Raw genomic sequence first — 24,119 nt, 5'->3', positions numbered from 1 at the left:
AGGTGATGTTTTGGCATTTTGTGTCGTTTTGAGTGGTGAATAAGACTATGTGCAGGAATGCCGAACATTTACAAGTTGGGAACTAGGACTTGTGGGTGGATTTTCCACTCAAGGACGTTTTGATGCATCTTGCCGCCTTTCAGGAAGAGGCTTTCTTGGTGAGAGTACCTCTGCCTCTACCCCTGTTGGAGTTTTTACCCTGGTTTTACCCTGATATGTAACCCCTGCCTCCTTGCTGGTGGTAGGACCGCTTTAGTATGACTGGGGCTGCTAAGTAGAAGCAGCCTTCGCCCCCCCATATTGCTGCCTATGAAAAGGAGCTTCTGATGGATGGTGTTGGAAGAGCCCCCATACTCTTGGCTAATTACAGATCTTTTAAAATAAATTATAGTATCTCATGTACCTTGGGGTCGATGAGATGTTTGCCAACAAAAGCAAATGAATGAATGTGTTTTTGAACCTCTGGCTTACAGCAGGAGAGGTGAAGCTATGAGTGATGGTGTAAAATAATGAAGGTGTTTACCCCTCTATCCGCTGTATCGGCAGCATTCAATGCACATTGTATGGTGGCACTGCAGAAGATATTGCCCTCTGATTTGAACTCTTCCTCTTTTGCTCAGGGAGGTGCAGTAACAATCACTTAATTTCCTCCAATTTGGCCCTTTCGGACCATGAAAAGAGGCGAGCAGAATTAACAAAAAATCAATGGGTAGGGCACCCACCGCAAACCTCTTGCCTGCAACATTTATCCTAATACACTATCACGCTGGGGGGCGTCACCTGCATTCTGAGCAGCAGCCTGTTTACCGGTGGTGTGCGCCACCAGCAATCTACCCCTTAATATAAGAGGGGTCTGAGAGAGAAAGTCTGAACTTTATCTCCACTCTCGGAGTAACCACCCTGGTCCTAACAGGTTCCTTGAAGGTGTCAGAAGCTGACTTGATCATCCTTTTTTAACACAGGCCGAAACTGCCTCAAGCATTCCGACTAAGATAGTCTATCCACCAGAAAGTAGTTTTCCTCAGGGATGGTATGCATGTCTACCTTGTGGTATGATGCTGCTCTTTTGGCAGACACCACAATATGCTACTGTCTCATCCGGGGAGGGCTCCTGACTGGTTCAGGATTTCCTGGGGTGTCAACTTCATAATCTTACCAATGGTAATCTGTCCAATGAAGGTAGAATGGGGTCTCAATTCTCTTGGATGGGGTTGGAGAGGGGGGGGGGGGTTAGGACTGGAGCTATTTTCCCTTCTTGTCCTTCCAACTTGGAAATGCCCGATTGTAGGAAGCTGGCTCTTTATATGGTATACCCCTGGGTGGTTATACCATGCACAGAGTTCAGAGATTCCCCCATAAGTGTACAGGGATCAATGTAAGCCCAAAGTGCTCTATTTATGATTGTGTGGGCGAGCACCCTTAGGCCCAACACAGAGGAGTGGAAGACATTTTTTGTGCACACAATGACCAATAAATGACACATAACTCTAAAAGGAGATCCACACCAATTTTATAAAAATAAGCTTTGCTCAAGATTTATTTTAATATCAAGATCTTCACAAAAAGTTAAGTACATTTTTAAAACGAAACTTTTCTGTTTCAAAAGTGGACACAGTGCAATTCTTAGTCTATGCAATCTTAATCTATGCAGGAAAACACCAGTGCCATTTCACTGGTATGTACGCGATTTACAAATCCAGGCTTCGGGTTACAGGGTCAGCAGAGGGCAAGGTTCCGGTAAGCAGAAACACTGCACCACCAGTGGCACTAGGCAGCTGGGTGCAGAGGTCAAAGTTGAAGATCAGGCCCAATGTTGCCCAATGGAGACTTGGGGTGCTTGAAGCCACACTGCTTGCAGGTAAGTAGATCGTTGCAGGACTCATGCTGTGGAGGTTAAAACAAGCAGGGAGGGCCAGAAGGCAGCACCAAACAAGCATACACCACCAGCGGCACAGGGGCAGCTGGGTGCAAACACTGAGTCGGGCGACCAATGCAAGTGAGTGGAGGAACTTGGATTCGAAAACAGGCTACAGTCGTCAAACAGGAGGCTTCACGAGGAACACCAGCGACAGCAGAGGTAAGTTGGGATGTTGTAGGTCCCTGGGACACGGTCAGTTAATGTCCTCAAGGACCAGGGGCTTCAGATGCAGGGGTGTCCTTTGACGTCAGAATTTTCTTAACGGAGCTAGTGGCGGTCGTGGGGAGCTTTCGGATTCACACTGCAGACGTCATTGTGGAGTCCAGGAGGGGTCAGCCAATGCTGGACTTGGACTCAGTATCACTGGGGAACCTTTACTGGATCGGTAGACCACCTGGACAAAGGCTGAAGGCGCAGAGTGGTCAGAGATCGCAGATCAAGATAACCCCAGAATCCTCCTAGGGGTTGTGGAGGTCAATGACTGCAGGACAGGTGCAGTTTCTTCGCAAGATCTTCAAGGGCTGCAGACAGGCCGGTAGGGCTGGGGACAAGTCAGTGGGTGTTGACAGTCTTATCTGAACAGCATCTTCATCCTTCTTCTTCTTAAGTCAGAAGGACCAAGTTTTAAAGTGACAGGTAGGGCCAAGGGCACCTTACCTGGGGTGTCTACACCCTCAATTAGGTAACCCTCCTGTGGGCAGGTGCATAGTCCTAGCCCTGATGGGTGGAATCCCCCCCATCTTCAAGATGGTGGGGACTGAACGATTTGCGCCAACTCCCCTCCTGCACCTTAGGGGTGTAGTTGGCAGAGACACTACCTATTCTATCTAGTTTTTCCATCCCAAAGTCGGGGGTTGCCATCTGCTGCTAGCAGCAGAGGTGGGTGCGGTTCGCATTACAAAGGTGGCAGGCCTTTGAAGCTTCCCTCTTGAGCACTGTGCCCATCCTGTGGGAGGAGGTGTGACAACCTCTGCCCAGGATGTGCTTTGTTTCTGGTCCAAGAGAGCGGGGTCTGTCGACCCAGGGGCCCACAAACCTGTCTGGTGGTGGCAGGCTGCCTAAAACCAGTCTGTGGCCACACCACCGTTGGTAAGTTTTCAGGGGGCACTTCCGAGACGCCCTCTGAGTAAACGTTTCAATAAATCCCACACTGGCACCATTGGGGGTTTATTGAGAGAAACTAATTTTAAATATCAGCCATGAAAGACATTTGGGTATAGTAAAGAACTCAAAAGAATTAAAATTAAAGGGCATTACTGGTGGCCTGGGGTAGATTCAGCTACAGAAAGTTGTGTGAGATAATGTTCTGAGTGTTGCAGTGTGGACAAATCCTTCTTTACATTCGGTCCACCATTAACTCCCATTCCAAGTCCTGATGTTCCTTGGTAGGCTTTAGGAGTTGATGTGTTAGGCCCTATTCTTGATGGTAATGAAGGCCCTAAATATATTATTGCTGTGTTAGGTTTATTTTCTAAATGGTCTGAAGTTTGTGTAGTTATGAAAGCTAACTCCGACACTATTGAAGTTTTAGATCATGTTTTCCAAAGGGAAGGACTACTGAATGTTCTTTTCCTTACTGTCCAGCAGGCAGTGGTCCTGTAGAACATATTAATAGTTATAACAGGTGTGGTGGAGATGACTTTAAGGAGTGAGAGAGACTGGGTGGAAGAAATGCACATAAGACTGAAAGGAAGGGAGCCTTTTACCAAACAGAACCGAGCTTGGATGTCGACTTGTAGACGGACAGACTGGTCTCCTGAAGTTGTTAAAAAGGATATTAAAGCAGCTCAAGATCTGTATAAGACATACTATGTGTCACATCCTTCGCATCATGCACTATTACTGTCCTTCCCATAACTTAGACATATGGATAGTGTATGCTTGTTCTTACACATTACACCGCCTCCCCTTAGGAAAACACTCGTCTATGTCAAAAAATCCCTTAATACCGCGATTCTGCCTTTTTATCCACTCACTCGTAAGCGAGGTTAACAGCCATCATGTGATTCGGAGGAGGAGCGCTGAAGCCGGTTTAAAAGCAGCCGTATGAATGAACTTGCTGCTTGGTTTACATGGAGAATATTTCACAAAATCTACATTTTCTATTGTTAGGGTGATTAATGGATGTTCCCTTTTTCTAAAAATTATTTTCTCCTTTCTCTCTCTCTCTCTTCATAGGGATATGTACACCGCGGTCTTGACCCACACTAGCTGAGAGTCATTTTGAGTGGGCCATCTCTGGACTTTATTACCCCCTAACGTCTGTGGTCTTCCAACTCTACTTCCTTCTGGCTCCCTGAGGGGAATAGTTTGTTTTTTGGTATTTTAGTAGGGCCATACGATCATTCCTCTTAGACAGACAGAGGGACCATCTTCGCTCCTGTGGATTACCAGAGTGCTACGTTGGTAGATATTGACACAGTGGTGGCATAGGTGACACTATGACATTATATATGGGGTCAAGGAAGGTTCATGTCAGACAACTGGTCCATGTAAAGGATGGTAGAAAGAGTGGTAGTAAATTTTCACTTCCTTTGATAACCTCTCATTTGCTTAAACTGAGTGATAAAGTTACAGAATCCTACTAAATGATTCTTGTATTCTGATCAAGAGGGTATGAGTAGGGCAATTGTGGAACTGCATGCAAGTCTGCAGATGAGTGTCAGGACGATGTTTCTGAAGCCGGAATGAGAATGAAGGCTGCAACAAGAGTGGTGGAGAAACACCGATGGATCACAGATGCCGGATGTAGGAAGCTGCTTCTTTATGTGATATATTGAAAAGTTGAAATACAGTGTGAAGAGTCCAGGGGTTCCCTTATCAGTGGATAGAGGCTTGCTACGCAATCCCAAAGTGCTCTATTAGGGGGTAGTGTGGGCTCAACTGGGCGAAATATGTCATATACCCCCTAAACACCAACAGGAGTTAAGACTTGGGGTCTCACGCATAACATGGAGCACTGGCACTCCGAGATACCTCTGTATCAGACTATCACTCACCGGCTGACCTCTTTGAGCGCAATCACTGCCGAGCTCTGCTAAGAGCCAGGACTCGGGTACATTTATGGAAGGCATTGCCCCTAGCACCCATCGGCAAGGTTGTTTTGGCCAAGATGATCCTAGTACCGCAATTTCTATACTTTTTTGCTAACACTCCTGTTGTTCCCCATCGCTCTTTTTCTCGCAAACTAGGCACTCTGCTGTGCTCCCTCATATGGGGCGACAAACGTCGCAGAGTCGCACTCTCAAAACTGCAGCTCCCAATGAACCAGGGTGGATTAGGGGCGCCATCCTTCGAAGCATAATTTTATGCAGCACAAACGCAGTGGCTCTCTAGATGGACGGCGGGGCACCACTTAGTAGAAACAGTTGAGGGGCCTATGTCCATACCAGCCATTTGTCGCATGCTGCTCCCAGGCACGCAGCCCAGAGCATCGCACTCTATCCAGGTGAAGGTGGCACGGGCATGCATGCTGCAAATACATCGTATCTCTGGCAATGCCCCATTATACACCCCTTTGTACCTGTTAGCCGGCCTGCCCAAAAAGGAAGGGTACTATACTGCCTGCACAAAGCAAAACTGGACAGATCACAATATCCTAGAAGTCGGATCTCTGTTTGAGGAAGGACAACTGTTACCGTTCGACTGCCTTTCGGACGAGACTGGTCTTCCCCCAGGACAATTTTTGCTTCACAGGCAATTAATACTCAGCAGCCGCCGTATGTGGGATCTCACTGAAGGGGAGCCAGCGCCGCACCTGGTACTGCATGCAATTCTTCATATGGGGCTAGGGAAGCACTTTATCACATGGCTCTATAAAGCAGTTCGGGATCTTACTGCCACTACACTAGCCCCGTTGCTGCTGAAGTGGGAAGAGGAAATAGGTTGCTAATTCCACGATAAAGAATGGGAGCGAGTATTAGAGTACCCGAAGAAGGTATCCAGAAAACGCCTGTTTCAAAAACATACAATTTTTTAGATTGCACCGCGCTTACATCACCCCAGCAAGGCACCAGTGCTTTTACCCAGATGTGCAGTTAGTATGCCCGAGGTGCCAATCTGCAGACGTGCCATTTGTACATATGTTCTGGTCATGCCCAACACTACAGCCATATTGGCAGACTGTACACAAGACACTGCAGGAAGTAACAGGACTCAAAGACATCGACACTTGGGAAGCCAGCGGGTTGGGGCTCTTTCGCAAGCGTAAAACTTTCAAAGTCCAGGCGCACTTCATCTCCCTAGCTCTTCTATTGGCGAAAAGGGGGATCGCTATGTACTGGAGATCACCAAGCGGTCCCCCTCACTAACAGCTTGGGTGGGAGAGGTTAAGAAATGGGGCTCAGTGGAGGAGGACACAATTAGGAAGGAGGAGGAACAAGGAACACGCAAAAAACACATCTCTATGAAATGGTCCATGCTACTGCACCAGTTCTGCCAGCATAGGGCAGGCTCGCAGCAAACCGGCACTGCCCCCGAATGCACCCGAGAGCCCTAACCGAGCCACACAACGCAGATCTCCTTCTGGCACAGGAGAAAGCGAGCACCAACGCCCCTAAGAGTCATGTCCAGACAGTACCCCCCAGAACGGAGCACTGAGACAGCACACAACCCCATGGCTAAACAGCATCTCCAACACCTAAAGCGCCTGCGGCAAAACCCCTCCCCCATCCCCTAGCTGATGGAGAAACACAATGACATAGTTTCCTTTGCCCCTAACGACTAAGGCAGACAAGCCAGGTCGCCCGACCGAATTCCCCAAGTTTTAACCCCAGCTAGGCACACATGCCGGTTGATTCTCTCCTTCAACAAACCGGCCTCATATGTCACGATATAACATACTGTTAGGCAAGCACTGCAATTTATCAAGACCCGCCCACTGCCGCAAGATGTATACGATTCAATTACATTTACTACCCAATTTTACTTGTGGCCCAAGGGTCTCACCCAGGCTAACGTACTGTTAAGTCTTGAATAAATATTGTATCTGTATGCCTATTGTGAAATAATGAAATGCCAATAAAAATGGTTTAAAAAAAATAGGGAGCAGTGGGGGCCAGCAGCCTTAGGCTTAACACAGAGGAGTGCAAGACATTTGCAAATACACACAATGAGCAGTAAATGACGCTCACGACTCAAGAAGGAGACCCACATCAATTTATAAAAAAAGCAAGTGTCTTTATACAAGTTTAGACATCAGACAAAAATCATTCAGGTACGTACTTTTTTAAACTAATTCTTTTCACTTTGAAAAGTGGACACAGTGCAATTTTTTAGTCCTGCAATGTTATCCTATAAAAGGAAGAACAAGTTCTGCAAACCAGTATAGTACAGCTACTTACAAGACCAATCTCTAGGAGTTAAGGAGACTGGTGGGCAAGGCCCAAAGCAGCACCAGCAGTACACCACCAGCACCACAATGGCGCAGCGTGCAAAACTGCGTCAGGAGCCCACCGTATTTCAATTGAAATCAGTCACTGTGGAAAGAGGCTGCAGGCTCGAGCCAGGAGGCCAGTTAGGCTGAACCTGCAAGGGAGTTCAAAGCTTGCTATCCTCAGGGACAGGGGGAAACCTTTAGTCCTCTTCTCCAAGGCCCAGGAGCGACGGGTGCAAGAGTGTCCTCACGTGTTGGATTTTTCCTTACTGGAGCAGTCGCTGTTGAGGGGGCCTTCGCCAAGAGGCTGCAGGCGATGTCAGAGTTCTGGAGGGGTAAAACCACGTTGGACTCAAACTTTCAGGGGCTGGGGGACCTTGTGCACACCAGTGGCCCACTTCAACTTGTGCCGGAAGAGACTGGTGCAGTGGTGACTTCAGGCATTGGGTTTTGGCGGTTCCTGCGAAAGCAGCACCACATGTGCTTGGTGAGGGGTCCCTTAGGGTGGTACAATTTGTGCTGCTGCCCTTAGTGACCCTCTTTAGTACCTCAGGCCCTAGGTACCAGGGGTACCAGTTACTAGGGACTTCCAGAGGGTACTAAAGGTATTGCCTATTCGGGGGAAATAATCAAACATTTTTAGGGAAAGATCACTGGTACTGGGGCCCTGGTTAGCAGGAACCCAGTACATTTCAGTCAAAGTTGCATCACATACCAGGCACAAAAGTGTGTGGGAGGGGAGGAGGGGGCCTAGTTTACTACACCTGCGGTAAAAAAATAGCTTTAGTGGTACTGAGGTAACCAGTAACAACATTGAGGGTGAGATAGGTCATGGGACAAATGTAAATAAATCGGAGGGGGGGTCACATTGCACAGTAAGTTTAGCTATTTTGAAATTAAGTGTTTCCATTTTAACTTTTGCTTTATTTTTCTCTTTATTGGCCATTACCATTTTCTCCTCTTCTGTTGTTGATTAATATTGTTATTGGAAAGGGTGTGTGCACCCCATTCACAGTGATGTCATCAATGATGATATTTCAGATGTCATCGGTGAGGTCATAGAACGTGTTATGACTGATTTAATATGTAAGGTCATAGCAGTGCATGGCGAGGGCTCAATATATATTTACCCGAGTTAACTATAGTAGGTCAATTTTAGTGTATTTTTAGTTTACAATGATCAATTTTAACTCACATTTTCACCTAACTATAACATCATTTTACTCTTTGTTGTTCAAATAATTTCAAGCGTTAGGTAAGATTTTATTACCATACTGAACTTTTCCATTCCCCTGCCGCACCTGCTCTGTGACCAGACCCTGAGGCCAGGCACTATGCCCAACCCCCATGGCCTTCGGCTGTGTGTGGCATGGAATTGGCTGGTGGATTGGTGGCCGGGTCCTTCTGATACAACCCTACACGGTCGAGGGGAAAGGGGGGGGGTCAATGTACCCAAACCACTTTTAACTTCTTTTATAGGCATGGTGGCCAAGCCCCGGAGTCCTGTAATGAGCACTGCATCATTTTTGTTCAGGTTGCCGACAGTCAATCAGAGCTTGTGCTTCTGCAGGGTTGAGGCAGCTAATGGGGTAAAGAAAAAAGCCCTCTTTGCATACGCACTGGGCTGCCACAAGCTTCCTGTGAATAAAACCACACAGATATCTATACATTTTTTATCTTAAGATTACCACCCAAAAGGGCACACTTTATGGGTTTGACCTAGGTTTTTGCCAAATTTGGTGCAATTCTGTTCAGCTGTAGCACTGTTCAAAAATCCACTGGAAGTTGTAAGGGCAAATTGCATTTTGAGCCCCCTCCCTTTTCCTCAGCCCTCACTTGACAGATCGCCCCAAAACTTTCCAGAAAGGAGGTGAGGTGGATGAACATTTTATGGAAACTTTTGTGAAGATTCTTTACACAATACCAAAGTGTAATCAAACAAAAAATCTATTTCCTACGGCAGCTAGGACGAATCTATAACTACACAGCGTTATTATATAGTCGTCTAAGCTTTGACGTGAGAAGGAAAAGATACATCACGTTCGATTACCATATTTTATCCCATTCATCATCCACCTTAGATATTTCCTGACCCTATCCTTGCTGCTACTTTCTGCAGCTGTGTTTTCCCTACTGAATTATTCAGTCTATAAAATTATGCTAGACTCTTTTTCTACTCTATCTTCAGGTAGTTTTGGTGTTGTGCTTCCCAATTCTTGTAAATCTGTTCATCTTCAGTCAAGAAGTAATGGAGTTGATGCCCATGCGCACTATTACGAAATGGAGGAGTCACCTTATCCTGTGACTCGAAAGACTTCTCCAAAGAAAACCAACCTTCAAACATCAGAACCCAAAACTAGATGGGAGAAGTATGCAAAGCATGTGCATCTACAGCCACACAAGCCTCGAATCCAGCCATTTCTTCTTAAACTGGACCCTCTTAAGAAGACACTAGACACCATTCACTTGTATGTAAAGTGATTGGTTGCACTGTGGCTACTGGGAGGAGATACCCAGTTTTCAGGCAATAATGAAGGTAATGAGAGATATTCACTGTGTCCAGTCCTTGACAGGCAGCCGCAGACCAAAACCATCTATCATGCATACATCAAGTGACTACATCTGTTTTGCCCTTGTTTCTGGATAATTGGATCCTACTTTCCCGTTCATTCCCCTTTAATCACCCAACCCTGTTAATTCCCTTGTAATCACCCAACCCCACCCTGACCCAGGGAGTCTTGCACTACTTGGACCATGCTGACCCTGAGACTTGTGCAGAAGGGGTACTTGGCTCAGTTGCTGAGAATCCATAGTAAATGGGGCCCTGGGACATAAGGGGTAAAATGTCTCAACCCCCACGGTTGGGCCCAGTCCCTGCCTGCCCTGTGGCCCTCCGAAAGGGTTCTGACAGCTTGTTAGGGCACAGATTAGTCAGGTCTTTGTTCTCCATCCACATATGCCCACTAAATAGTGGTGTCTCTCCCACATTTTCAAATCCCTTAGGCCATTCATTACCTCTCAGAGAACCGAGCTCTCTCTCACTATATCCCAAGCCGAGGGACAAACTTCCATTTCCTGTTTGTTGCCTGTGAAAACAGCCCATTTTAATGAAATTCCTGTTCTGCTGATCTTAGTATTCTTTATGTTTAACTTTGCATTGTTGAGTCTATGCTGTTGCTCTAGCTCTAAGATGACCCCCTGGTTGAATGTCCTGTTCTGCAAATAATAAAACAAATAAATGGCACCGGTCCCTGATTTTCTAAACATGACTTAAAACAACTGTGCCTCTTCAAATTTAACTTGTAATCACTTTACTCTGTCTCCTAGGCACCCTGAGGATTTCAGCTACTGGTTTTAGCAAGCTAGGAATACTTGCCCTTCTCGCCAAGTGCCGTTCCAGCAGCGCCTGCCCCATGGGTTCCGTATTCGAAGCAGTACAATCTCTTCCCCAGCAACTTTGCCCAGGTCCTGGATATCTATGACAACAAAGGCATGGAACTCTCCCAGCTCACTTGCGCCTGTGTAGTAAAAGGAAGTTTTGTTACTAATACTTCAACAATCTATGGAGGAACCCTACAGTATGCAGGGGAACTAGTCGTATTTTGGCCCCATTACATGCCCTGGCCATTACTGCTACACCATGACAACGCGATAACCTGTTCTGACTTCTGTCTATTACATATAGAACACTCCCCATTGGCGGTGTTCAGTTAGGATTAGTAGTATGGTAATTTACCATACATAAAAAAAAATACAAACATGAAATTAATTATAATCAATTACATTTAAAAAAGAAGATTTATATTTGCGTCATTAAGCTTATGGTTCGGATATGGGTTTTTGGATTAAAAAAGGGGATGGGTACTCCTTGATTTTGCAAATTAAATCAAATGAAGTAATTTCAATGAATTTATTATACTTGGAAGTCACTAGGTAAAACGAAAACTCAAGTCATGTGTAATGCTAGGGATAGTACCAAGGGAAATGTAACCAATTGTCTAAAATATTTTCAACTCATTTACTTCACAGAATTAAAGACATGCCATTTGTTAAGGTAGAGTCTGTTTTAATCTGATTTATTTCAATGTAATTAATGCAAAATAACTAAATATGTTTATTGGCAACTCTACTGTTCGTAAACTACAAAATTATTAACTTGAAATTTGCATAATTAAATTGCTATAATTAGCTCTTTCACATACAAAAGTGCTACGGTTGGCCATATGGTTATTACAATGGTCCTTTTCATTTAAAATTACGTTGAAATGCAATTAATGCTCAGTTAATACCAAAAGCTATATTGTTAAGGCATCGAATTTGGATTAAACATTACTGGTGAGAAAAAGGTAATAATGCAGTGCTGACATAGGGTCAATGTAATGATTAAAAAAGACGGATGAGGTAACGCCAAAGTATCAGTGGCCCAGGAAGTGGAAGAGAGCTAATAATATTGTATGAGCAACTGTGGAGAAGTATTGGTAGAAGTAGTAGCAGCAGGTGAGGTAGGATAAGTTATTTACACACGATAACCCAGCCCATCTAATGTCAGATGGTACAAGTTTGGACTTTAGTTATAGCACAGAGCTCGAGATTAAGTTTTTAAAAATAGGGCATGGAATTTCAAGAATAGCTCTGAATAATGGCACAAAAGTAAACATAATTTGCCAAAGTGTCCTTTAAGTCCAGCTTGCGGTGCACTTGAGCCCACATACGGCCACCTAGCTGTATCAGTAGCTTTTAACATGTACTGTAAGTTGTGCATTCTGTTCATGCATTACAGAATGCATACATGCCACAGTCCACCAACGGACTGGCAGGTCTTAGCCTCTTGAATCAAAATATAGGGCTGAGTAGGTCTGCGTTGGGGTTGGCGGAACAGTATCCAAGGCAGTGCAGGAAACTTGAGATGGGATGCTACATGGTATTGCGGGAGAGAAGGGGGATTCATTGTTGACTGAGAAATGTTTTAGAGTTAAACATGATACCATTTAAGTGTTCTTTGCAACACAGGAATTATTAAACGTCCTTACCTTCCCTTGAGCTGAGAATGGAGCAGCTTATGAGCGAGCGATCTTGGAGATCCATCAGTCTACTAAATGTATCCTTCCCTGGAAAGTCACTGCTGCCCATTGTGACTGTGCTTCTGGTGGGATCACCCAGGCTCCATCTCTCAGCAACACCTCCTGTCAAATCCACCAAGGCATCCGCCACCTGTCCGGCCCAGAGCAGGTCGTACGACCCATGTAACCTAGTGAGATGAAACGAAAAGGCTTGACAGATGGCAGGCCACATGAAGAGAAGAGATGGTGAAGCCTAAAACATACTTCGTATTGTTCTTCTCAGCATCTTTCAGTGAAGCCGAGGCATGAAACATGTGAATATGCAAATCTTACTCAATGTGTTTCTACATATAGAGCGCACCTCTGCTGTTGGAGGGTCTTCACAGTATTTTCATGGTCACCAAAGAATGATCACTATAGGTTGCGAACTCCTTTCATCAATATTATGCTAGAAGATTGTGGGCCTGGTCGACATAAATGTAGCTATGAGTAGTTTTTACATACTCTTGTAGTATTCCTGCTTACTCTAGAAGTTAGCCTGTAAGTTGGTGTGTATCTGGCCCAGAGTTGTATTATGCAATAGACACTTTCCCGGGTCATTCTGTTTCCACTTCATTGTTAAAATCCAAGAAATTCTTGGAATGAGTTTGGCCATCATAAAATTCTTGGAATGAGTTTGACCATTATAAAAGGCAGCAATTCCAATGCATGTTACACAAAGACGGGTACCTCCCAACATTTAATAATCTTCTTGAAACTCAATTTTAGGCTAGAGTGTGTCTCCGCTTAAAAAACACACCTTAGTCAAATACATCATTTGCACGTCTTCCAAAGAGACGAAATGTGTGACAGCTAAGCATGCTGAAGAACCTGTTCCATTTAAAGCCATAATATAACTGGGCAGAGCATAAGATTTTGGCTTTGTAGTGCTCAATGAGGAACACCAAATGTCTGCTCTCAGTGCTCAAAAAGGGAGCAAGAACAGTTTATTCATTGGACATCAGTATGACAAAGATTATCATTGGACTCTTCCCAACCATGAACCATGCAACCCCACACTTAAATAGTCCCGATTCTTAGGTGCCTATATTTTAACTTACCACATACCCTAGATGAAGGATGCCAAATATGGGTGTTGTGCCAATGATCGTATTAGATGACTTTGTTCTATATTTGTGTCCCTAATTATGCTGGATTGTATACCATATAAGATGTTACCTGCAATGTACTGCAAAGTTTGATAAGCAAACCCACGTATTTCTAAATTTGTAAAAGAATGAAAAATCTATGAAATGTGTTAAAAAAAACAAGCATGGGTTTCTAGACATCAGAGAAAACACAAAATGCAAAAGTGAGGCTGTGTTTTATACTTGCCTATCATAAAATTGGCCTTATTGGGTCTCAGATGGTGGTTACCATGTTCTTAAGGAAGACAGGGGACATATTGCGGTTTAAACACTGAAGAGCTATCAAAGTCATTTGCAGAAAGCATGGTTCGTTGTGAATGGCACAAGACGAATATGTAGACAAGAAGCCACTAAAAGTGCAGATTTGATAAAACCTGTAAGGGAGGATGTCTTCCCAGTTCAGATTACTCTTTGCTCAAACCTATGCATGACCATGATCACTATCGGTTATTCTGTGCTAAAAACTGAATGGTTCCAAATTAGTTGTGTGGTAACTCCTTTCTGTTTTCATGTTTAGTTGGAAGAGCCTTGCCTGAAAAGACTGCAAAACTACACTGTAGCCTTAACGAGCCTAGTGATGGGATCGAATATCAAAAAGAGTAATGCAGTGGTGACTTACCCATCAGGGTGTCCCAGAGTTGCCCATTTGCTTTTTCTCCCCTGTCAGTCAGAGCCTGATGCTATCCATCACAGTTTCAGATCCTCAGAGTGACAGTAGGAAAAGCGTACACAAACTGGGCATGTCTTGGGCTGCATGGAGACCGATTCAAGGCGGTCACCCACAGTCTATGTAAAGCCTGACCAGCACTGTAACAAACTGCAAGGCCTCGTGTCACACAGTGTGACTGACAGCACAGGACCAAAGGAGGTCTCTGAACTTCAACTCAGGACCTGAAGGAAGCAACGGGTAAGTACAAAGAAAAAAGCTGTTACATGCTATGTGCGTGCGGGTGTGTGTGTGTGTGTGTGTGCGTGCGTGTGTGTGTGTGTGTTGGTGGTGCATAAGACAGTGAAAGAGACTGCATGCTTGAATAAATGCATGTCTAGGCAGATATCAATGCTTTAACTGCTAAAATATGTACTTGGAATTTACTTTCACCGAGAAGCCTCACCACTTTCAACGATCACCTACTGCAACTGGAGAAATTACAAACAGCACAGGAAAATAAGGGTTAGAGAGAGATGGCGTTACAATACGAAATATGGAATAAGAAATTAAAGAAAACAAAAATCAGAAAGCAAAAGTGAAAGGATATAAAGGGTGAGGAAAAAAAATGACAAAGAAATTACTGATTGAAAAACGAAAAGATAAAAATGAAAAATATAAATGGGATGACAGTAAACATGAAAAAGTTAAAGAATATTAAAACTGCAACATAAAAGAACTGCAGCAAGTGGGAAGCAGTGCGAATAAAAACACAAAGAGGAAGGAAAATGTTCCGGAAGCAAAAAAGAATGGAAATGTAGGGATAAAGAAAGTGAAAGTAAAAACATAAGAAAAGAAAATATGAAGCAAAGAAAAACGCAAACAAAACATATTTAAAAACTCGCATACGTGTATGGGAAAGAAAATGAAAGGTAGGTGTGGCATAAATAAAAATAAACTATAGAGGCACATACCAAAACACAGTTTGGTGAGGAGAAAATGAAACCAAGGCAGACAACATTGGAGACAACGTGAACATGGGTGGGCCAAGGCTGGGTATGAAAAGTTAAGATACGTGGTGAGAGCACAGACAGAATAATGATTACAGGAATAAAAGAGAAGAACAAAAATATAGGGGAGGGCTGAAAAGAAGCACGATAATGAATCCGAATGTGAACCAGACCAAGAAAGGAAATGGACAGTGATAGAAAGGACTTTGGGAGAGACAGGGAGAAACCGTGAAAATGAATGAAATAGCAGTGAGGAATGATGAATGCTGATATGGTGCAGAGATAGAGATGATATAAAAACAAGAATATTTAGAGTTGAAAGAATGAGATTTATTCATGAAGTTATAAGAACAATGATAAATAGAGAGGTGAGCCTAAAAAAGTCTAGCATCTGTGGGGGAACAGAACATGAAAGAGAGGAAGGGATAGAAGAGAGAATGCAAGGGCAGCTGGAGGTGAGAAGGAAGAGAAATCATGGTGAGAAGTTCAGAAGAGATCGAAGTTACAAACCTTGGAATGGAAGGATCTGAGGCCAGGGAATCAGTCGGGCAAAGGTGAATGTGAGGCGGAAAAGGCAACATAAGAGCTAGAGAATGTGAAGGAGGCGAGTGAGTTACTGGGAAATATGGAGCTGAAAGAAAATGGGCAAACCTGATGATGAGATGTAAAATGGGAGAGGTGAAGTGGAGGGAACGAAATAGGTATATGTGAGATGGAAACAGAGAGATGGGAGTGAAAAGAACATTAAACTAGATGGAGATAGAAGAAGGCTAGAGGCAAGTTCAAGGAAAGATGACGATACTGAGGCGAGAAAATGAGGCAGAGGCCCAAAGGAAACTAATACTGGCACACAAAATTGTTATGGCTGGGAAAAGGCAACACGTTTGAGCAGTGCCTCATCCCTCCGACTCTATGCATTTATTGGGAGCTCCTTGTATATCATCCGTCATTTATTCTTTGCACCGGTTTAAGTCGGTGTCTCCAGCCACCTGCACTCAGAATATTAGGCTGGCTCCACCTCTGACGGTGGGAAGAAAAGATGCCACCGAAGAGAAGCCTGAATTTCTATTTCACATGTTATTTAAAATATTTCACCTACCAGTGTTGAGTAAACTGAATCAGTGAATCAAAAGCACTTATTACACATTGCTTAACTGTAACGTTTCAATCCTACATTGACCTGCAATTCAGTTCTGTATTGTTTTCCACATTCTGGAGTACTCATCCCCCAAACCCTCTTAAATAAAAGCCTCATGCACCTGCACAGATTTAGACTAATTCAGCACACATCAGAATACCCCTCGCCCGCACGCCTTATCAAGAGCACGCACTTAGCATAGGCTTTTTCCAGAAGAGGAAGCCAAAAAACATCTTCAGGCTGGCACCGAGAGAAGCACAGTTGGCCAGCGATACACGGCAAGCGATCGTCAACGACAATCTCAACCCACTCGCCAAACTGCCAGAAGCGACAGGTGAAACGGCCTGTGTATTCAGGGTCTGTCCAGCACGGCTGCCCTGGTGGAAATACCTGCAGGTAAATAGAAGAAAGAAGGGTGAGGAACCGGGACATTGTTCCAACAGGTAGCACAAGTACTTTACTTTTCAAGTCGTCTCAAGGGCTACTTGTGTTTCAACCAAAAGGTCCATTTACCTGCAACAACAAATGAGAAAAGTGTCTTCAAGTACTAGAAAACAGGTCCTTTACCAGTTTTCCCTAAATGGCCGTGGAGCAAATATCACTACACAGACCTCCACATAATCGCTCTGCCATTATATCACCTCCACAATTAGATCACCTCCATCATGTCTACCAAATATAACATTAGATTTATCATTACACAATTAGATTGTCCCGGTCTTTTTATGTTTATATCTACCTTAGTTTTAATTAAGCTATAGGTATATTTTTTGAGAGGGACTCTTCAAACCACTCTTTTTCACTGATATCTATACTTTTGAATAGAACAGCATTAGATCGGTTTTTAGAGTATATATGAATAAAAATGTTGTATAACAGCATTTTTTTTTGAAGTTATACAGTTTAAAAATTTGATGTAGATAAAATAATTTAACGCCATCACCATCTCTAAAAACTATACACACACACATATATATATATATATATATATATATATATATATATATATATATATATATATATATATATATGTTTACACATATATATACATATACATACAAACACACACACGCACACAAACACAGTTAAAGGACAGTTATGGTTTAAATCTATAAGTCCCACAACTGCAAACCATAACTCACGTAAGGCTTGCAATTTATACAGCACGTTCCCAGTGAAATATAGGGTTTTGCACTACTACATTTTGTACAACACAAGCACCCAAACATGTAGATCATATAAGTACACTCGCACATTCACTGAAAAAGCTACAAACTATTAAAATTCACCATTGTTACATGCAACACAATGCACACCGTAACGGACACCCCCACCAAGGCATGTGAAACCGAAATTTACTATCAAGAAAATAATACGGTGTGACCATCAGTTATGGTGTTCGGTTGTGTGTTGCATATCGTAACTGAATTTCAGTGGTTCCTTTTCGCTTGCTGAACCGCAACAAATCTTCATCTGCAATTTTTTTTTAATGTTTTTGTTTTATAAGGTGTACGGTCTCCAACTTTCCACCTGCATGGTCACGCCAAGCCCCCACAGAGAATAATGTTTGGCCATAGGGTCTGGCCTTTGCGCAGGCTCTGCACCCCTTCCGAACAAATGGCAAACATCAATAAGCAACGGTTATGGCAATGTGCATTTGGTGTTGGATGCAGGACCCTCGCTCTTTCGGTCCTTAAATCTTACTTTAAGTAGTACCTTACAGGAGTAGTCCTTTTTAGGTCGAGATGGCGTTGGAGCGCGAAGCGCTCCCACCAGCGAGTTCTATAGTCACCATGTTAACTGGCAAGGGAGATAGAGCTGTGCACGAGCCGCTACTGGCCTGTGCACGAGCCGATTCAGCTCTGTGAACGCGCACGTCTCCGGAAGACGTGCTGCGCCCGAGCCGCCTCACGCTTGTTTTGCTGGTAGCTTACTCTTTTGGCCACGGGCCCTCGGGACTTGTATCCCGCAGTACAACTCTTTGCCTCGCAGGAGCAGGCCACGCGCTTCTCACACTGCCGTGTAACACTCGGTGCGTGTGCCAAGTATGCGCCGGGACTACTGACCTTGCAAGCCAGCCAGATTCTGCGGGGTGTGAAAAAGGCGCCGGTACACAGAGGCATGAAAGGCAAGGATTGTGATTCAGGTTGAAACACACAGCTGAATCAATCCTGGCTGTAATCAAGAACAACCAAAAAGATGCCCTTGGGTTGCAAGAAAACTATTCATCTGCTGAGAAGCGGCAGCACAGGTAAGCTGCTGCTGAGGGCAGCTTTCTTCGAACCTGGCGAGAGAAAAAGGCTCAGACGGAGCGGGCGTGGTTAAAAACCACCAAAACTCAGGCCGGGACATGAGCGCGCAGACGCCACCAGCTCCTTGCCAAGGCGCCTCTCAGGCCAGCCGACAGCAAGCACGTGCCGCCCACGTGAAGGGGAGGCTGGCAGCTCAGATGGAACTTTTTAAAAGGGTGGTCGACCATGTAAGTATCCGTCAAGTGTTATGCGTGCATCTTTGCAGCTCCGACACGCACAGTAAAGTTTGCTGGTGTGTAGAGAAGACTGAATGTCTTACTCCCTACACACTTTCTGCAAAGAGGAACCAAGACTTTCAAGCCAAAGGTACAATCGATCACTCTCATAGCATCTTAAATAAAGAGTGTGTTTACAAGTTTACACAGAAGCTGCATTTGATTGGGCCTCAGAAAGGTGAGGTTCACTTGAGCCAAGCCGCTTCTGCACTCAGACATCTTTGAACCCTTTACTTCTATGCCATGATATGCAAACTGCCCAGCAACAGCCAACCCGGAGCTCAGGTGCCCAAGAACACACGTGGACTCATCCAGATGCCAAGACGCTTGGGGGCAGAGCTAGGGAGTAAGACTGCACTGGGCAGCCTGGGTTGGCCATCACTGACATGATGTTTCCAGGAATGCCCCTGAGCAGGGCTTCCAAAGTGTATCTGCATAAAAGCTCTAGGTCTCCAGAAGCGTCACGTTTTATGCCCCTCTGCGGGGATGACCCCCCCACAACTATTACATTTTAATAGTGGCCCTCAAACTTTGAGCGTTTAACTATCCGCACCCTCACTCATCCTCACCCCCTCATCCTCACACACCCTCACTCACCCTCACACCCTCACCCCCTCACAACCCTCTCACCCTCACTCAGCCTCACACACCCTCACCCCCCCTCACCCTCGCACCCTCGTACCATCACCCCCCCTCACCCTCACACACCCTTACCCTCATCCCCTCACCCTCAAACACCCTCAGTCACCCACACCCCTAACCCTCACCCTCACACCCCCTCACCCTCACACCCCCTCACCCTCACCCTCACACCCCCTCACTCACCCACACCCTCACCCACCCACCCTCACACCCCCTCACCCTCACACCCCCTCACCCTCTCACCCCTCACCCTCACACCACTCAGTGCTACAACACATATTGTGTTACAATAGGTGTCACATTTGCAAAAGATAAAACTATTGGCATTGTAAATAGCAAAGCTATTAATTTCACTATTTTCAAAACAAGCACATAAATAAAAAATGTGTCCTTTACAATACCAATAGCTCAAACTTTCCTAATGCAAGACCTATTGCATTGCTGTGCTTCTCTCCCCTGCTGCACTCTCCTGCTCTCTAGAGATGTGGCCTAACGACCAGAGCTGCCATCTAAGTCTTGTAAATACAAAACATGTTGCATTCCAAATGCTATAGGTGTCACATTCGCGAAAGTTATAACTATTGGCGTTGTAAATGACTAAGCTATCAATTTAGCTATTTTAAAAACCAAGAAATAAATAAAATATTTGTCATTTACAAGACCAATAGCTCCAACTTTACTAATGCGAGACCTATTGCATTTCCAATGCTTGTTTTTTAACTCTATCTGTAACTTGCAAAATAACAGAAATAAGAAAACGTGAAAATTGAGAGTTTGTGGTGCTAAATGGTTTCCATGTGCTCATTAATTTTTAGAAGTTTATCATCCACGAATTGCGTTCTCATATTTTTGTAAATTTTTTCCACAACTCTGGGTACCCGTCTAAATCCCCTTTGTTTCATAGAACTGGGTCTTGGCTCTCTCCCTTTCTGTGTGTCTTTGCTCTCCCCAGCACACAACTCATAAGTCCATGTGAATTAGTAAATTTCAAGATATTGGGAAAATAAAAGTCAAATGCAATTGACCGATCACACAAGTTTCCCGATATCCATGTTTAGACAGCCAACATATTGGGGTATCTAGATGTATCAATATCTTTATCGTTAAGTATGTATTTATGCAAAGCAGCGTGGAATGTTCTCTAAAGTACTCTCAGAATGTTTAGTGGATGGTATTCTACTATTAAATAAACAACGAGGACTAGCCCACTGGATTGAAGAGATGGGAACTAGTTAGTGTCCCATGTCACCTGTGAGTGTGGCTATATCAGCTAGGCACAAAACGTCTTTGTTTAGAAACCCCTCACACACCAACCTGGTTGGTGTCATGCTTCATCATCGGGGTCCAACCAGGCAGCAGAGTGCCGCCTGGTTGTGCTTCGACGCCTGACTACAGCGGAACAGGTGCTGTGCAATAATGTGAAGTAGGTGAAAGTGAAATGTTAAAATACACCTCTGGGGATCCTTGCCAAATTATTTATTAGTGGCGGCCCAGGGTGTGGATAAAAAACTATGTGATGCAACTAGTAGTAAAAAAATTATGATTACTCAGTTGTCTTATGGTCGCGGTCTACATATTTCAGTCCCTGTGGGATCTGGACGGGACTTTCTTCAGGACCAGGATGAGTGAGTGGCAAAAAGGAAGGCCACGTGTTTTGATATCCAACACACGCGCTAAGGTGTGTGGAAAAAGGAGGTAGGCGCGACACATAAAAATCAATCCCCTCCGCCTGGCAGACCAATCGTCTCTGGCATCGGCTCCCTTTTGGAACCGCTTTCACGCTACTGTGATTTCTTCCTACAACCGCTAGTGAAATCTACCAACACCTATCTACAAGACACCAAAGATCTCCTCAAACTCCTAGATGGACTGAGGTACAACCCGGCCACCTCCCTGTTGGTCAGCCTAGACGTGGAAAGCCTATACACCAGCCTACCACAGGATGACACCCTTGCAGTGCTGGACACTGCCCTAGCTAGTGCTCCCTGGCCCCACCACACCTCTCCCAAATTCATATGGGACTGTGCCAAGCTAGCCCTCAAGGAACATTTCTTTGAATTTGAGAACAAGCTGTATTTGCAAACGTATGGTACTTCCATGGGCAGTGTTTTCGCCCCGAGCATAGCTGGACTTTATGTACACCATTTTGAGTCCGTACATTTGTTTGATAACAATGAGCCCAAATTCCCGGAGATCATGTTTTATAAACGATACATAGACGATATCCTCCCCATTCTCATATAACGCAAACATCCCAACAGTTATAGACCACAGAGTAACTCTCATCCTCACTGGGAGTCAACAAAGGACAACAAAAAATGATACAAAAACAGAAGGTGCCTGACACCCCCCCTTCCGTGGGGTCGATCCTGGTTAAGGAGGTGCCGACCACCCTAGCAGTCCCGGTTAGTGTCCGCTTAACAGAGTCAGGTATCACAATGTCTATCCCTGTGTCCCATAATATATTCTGACAGCTTACCATTTGTTGGTTCTCAGTGTCCACTTTGTCAGCAGCTTAGCATACATTCCAGGGTGGGAGATCTGGCCCTTCTGCGGCCATGAAGGTTTCCCACCTCCCACCATCACCTCAAGCAGTCTTAAGGTCCGATGGTCTCACAGGTCGGTGACAACATCTGCGAGACGGCAGGCCCCAAGGTCATCTTGTTGAGTTAGACCACGTCTCTGGCTATGGCCGAGGGTGTCATCTGACTGTACCTCTGTACGCCGCGCATCAGTGTTCTGTGTCATTCCCCATCTCAGTCTTTCAGCCGAGCTGTTGGGTCTACCTCTAGGCCTCATTTTTCACGTGTTTTCTCTCATAACCCAGCTAGGCCCACAGGTTTACCTTCGGTCCAGCCAGTCCCAGGCCTCCTCTGGGGATCCATAGAAACATGAGCGACACCCTACACAACCTTCATCGTGGCCCGTTACAGCAGTGTGTGGTGTAGACTAAGCAACCATAGCTTCTGTTCAACAGCCTGTAAAAGTTGTCTTTGGGTCTGGACGCTGCCCGTATAGTCTGGAAAAATAAATATTGTGCTCCCTTTAAACTTATGGTCCCAATTCTTTCTGGCCCATTGGAGGATGCTGTTGCAATCCCTATATTGAAGAACCTTAGCAATAATAGCCCTTGAAGGAGCCCCAGGGGGAGGGTGCCAGGTCAGTGCTCAATGGGACCCCTTCTATCGCAAAGAAGTCTGATAGGATCCCTGCACCCACCCAGCCAGTCAATGTTCGAGGAATAGCTCAGTATTTTCTCCTTCAGTTCGCTGCATGAAACCCATGAACCGCAAACTGCAACGTCTAGAACTCCCCTCAACATCTTCCAGGAGTTCATCAAAGCAGGTGGGATGCTCCGGGAGTGTGTTTACAGTGTTGGTCAAGTCTTTCACTTCTTGCGTGACAGCCTGGACCTTGTCGTCAGTCTCCCGGGAGTGTTTCAAAACACCCGAAGGTCTGTGCATAGCAGGTTCACCTGTATGGTGTCTGTTTTCTGTTCAAAGACTTGCTTCGAGCCCTCAATTGTTGTCAGTATTTCCAAGCCGGATGGCTCCACACCTGGTGATGGAGACACATGCTCCCTGTCCGGTCGCGCTGCTCTTGTCACCTGGGCGCCCATTAAGTGGTAAAAATGTAACTGCTGCAGCTCCCGGGAAGGTTTTCCAAGCACCATGATTCACAGGTAAGTAGACGGCTTTCCTGAAGCTGAATTATGGTACTCAGGTGCCCAGGCCAGGTGTCTCCTCAGGCACGCAGCTTTGCAGCTATAGAGGGGGTATCTATCCACTCTGCCCAGAGACCTCCCCAGTGCAGGGCCTCTGCTGGGACCGAGCCAGGGAGTCTATCTCTTCAGCCCAAGCTCCTCATGTGTCCAGGGCAAGCATAGGGCATAAGCAGTCTGTTGATTGTCGCAGCGTGCTCCCAGGCAGATCCCCCTGAAAACTGCAGGAAGTTGCGGGGGAGGAAGTGGGCCTCAGGCAATCCTCCAAAGCCAGATTCACGTATGCTGCCCTTTTGATCCAGCCTCTGTACCCAGGAGGGGCACAATAGTCACTCTCCGAGGCCCCAGGCTGAGATCCACTACCTGAGCTGTGTCACCACCACTAGAAGCGCAGCCAGATCTCAACAATCCTTAAATCCACCAGGGGGAGTGTCCACAGAATTACACACCACCCCTGCGGGGCCCACACCCTACTACACAGGTTCTCCCTTCTGGGCTTAAAAGCCCCTCCCGCTCACCTACAGACCCCAGATAAAAATGTGCTGACAGGGGGGCTCACTGTGCCTACAGCCCCTTTGCTCCTTGTGTTGGGGTGGCGGAGAGAAGAGGCAGGGGTACAATGTGGGACCCATAGGCAGATCTCTTTAGACAGGCTCCCGTGTCTCTGCTGCCAATGATCACTGGCGGGGAAGGACCCACCTCCAGGCCGCAGTGTGCTGTCCCGGCCTCAGCTCAGCTTCAAGCATGGCTATCCCGGGGCCCCGCCGGCTGTTCTGCTCTGTAATGACTGTCCGATGCAAGGCTCTTTCATGTGGCCGCTGCTGCCTGACTCACTGTCTTTTGTGGACCACTCCCACAAGGGCCCGCTATGACGCCCCCGGTGTGGGGGCCTCTCC

The 24,119-nt window shown here is 45.4% G+C and overlaps 1 protein-coding gene across 1 annotated transcript in view; it reads right to left on the bottom strand.

Moving 5' to 3' along the window:
- CAPN10 (calpain 10) overlaps nucleotides 1-24,119 on the bottom strand; it is a 75,355-nt gene that overhangs the window by 36,422 nt on the left and 14,814 nt on the right. The window contains exons 3-5 of the mRNA XM_086944482.1: nucleotides 16,527-16,723; nucleotides 12,323-12,540; nucleotides 10,669-10,810 (exon numbers count right to left, since the gene is read on the bottom strand). Of these exons, the coding sequence (XP_086800608.1) occupies nucleotides 10,669-10,810; nucleotides 12,323-12,540; nucleotides 16,527-16,723 (557 nt within the window). The remainder of the gene's footprint in view (nucleotides 1-10,668; nucleotides 10,811-12,322; nucleotides 12,541-16,526; nucleotides 16,724-24,119) is intronic.

Source organism: Lissotriton vulgaris, chromosome 11, assembly GCF_964263255.1.
Source record: "Lissotriton vulgaris chromosome 11, aLisVul1.2, whole genome shotgun sequence".
In the NCBI taxonomy this organism is placed as follows: Eukaryota; Metazoa; Chordata; class Amphibia; order Caudata; family Salamandridae; genus Lissotriton; species Lissotriton vulgaris.
Note: the sequence above shows the minus strand (reverse complement) of the source record. Positions and strands in the feature narration are given on the sequence as shown.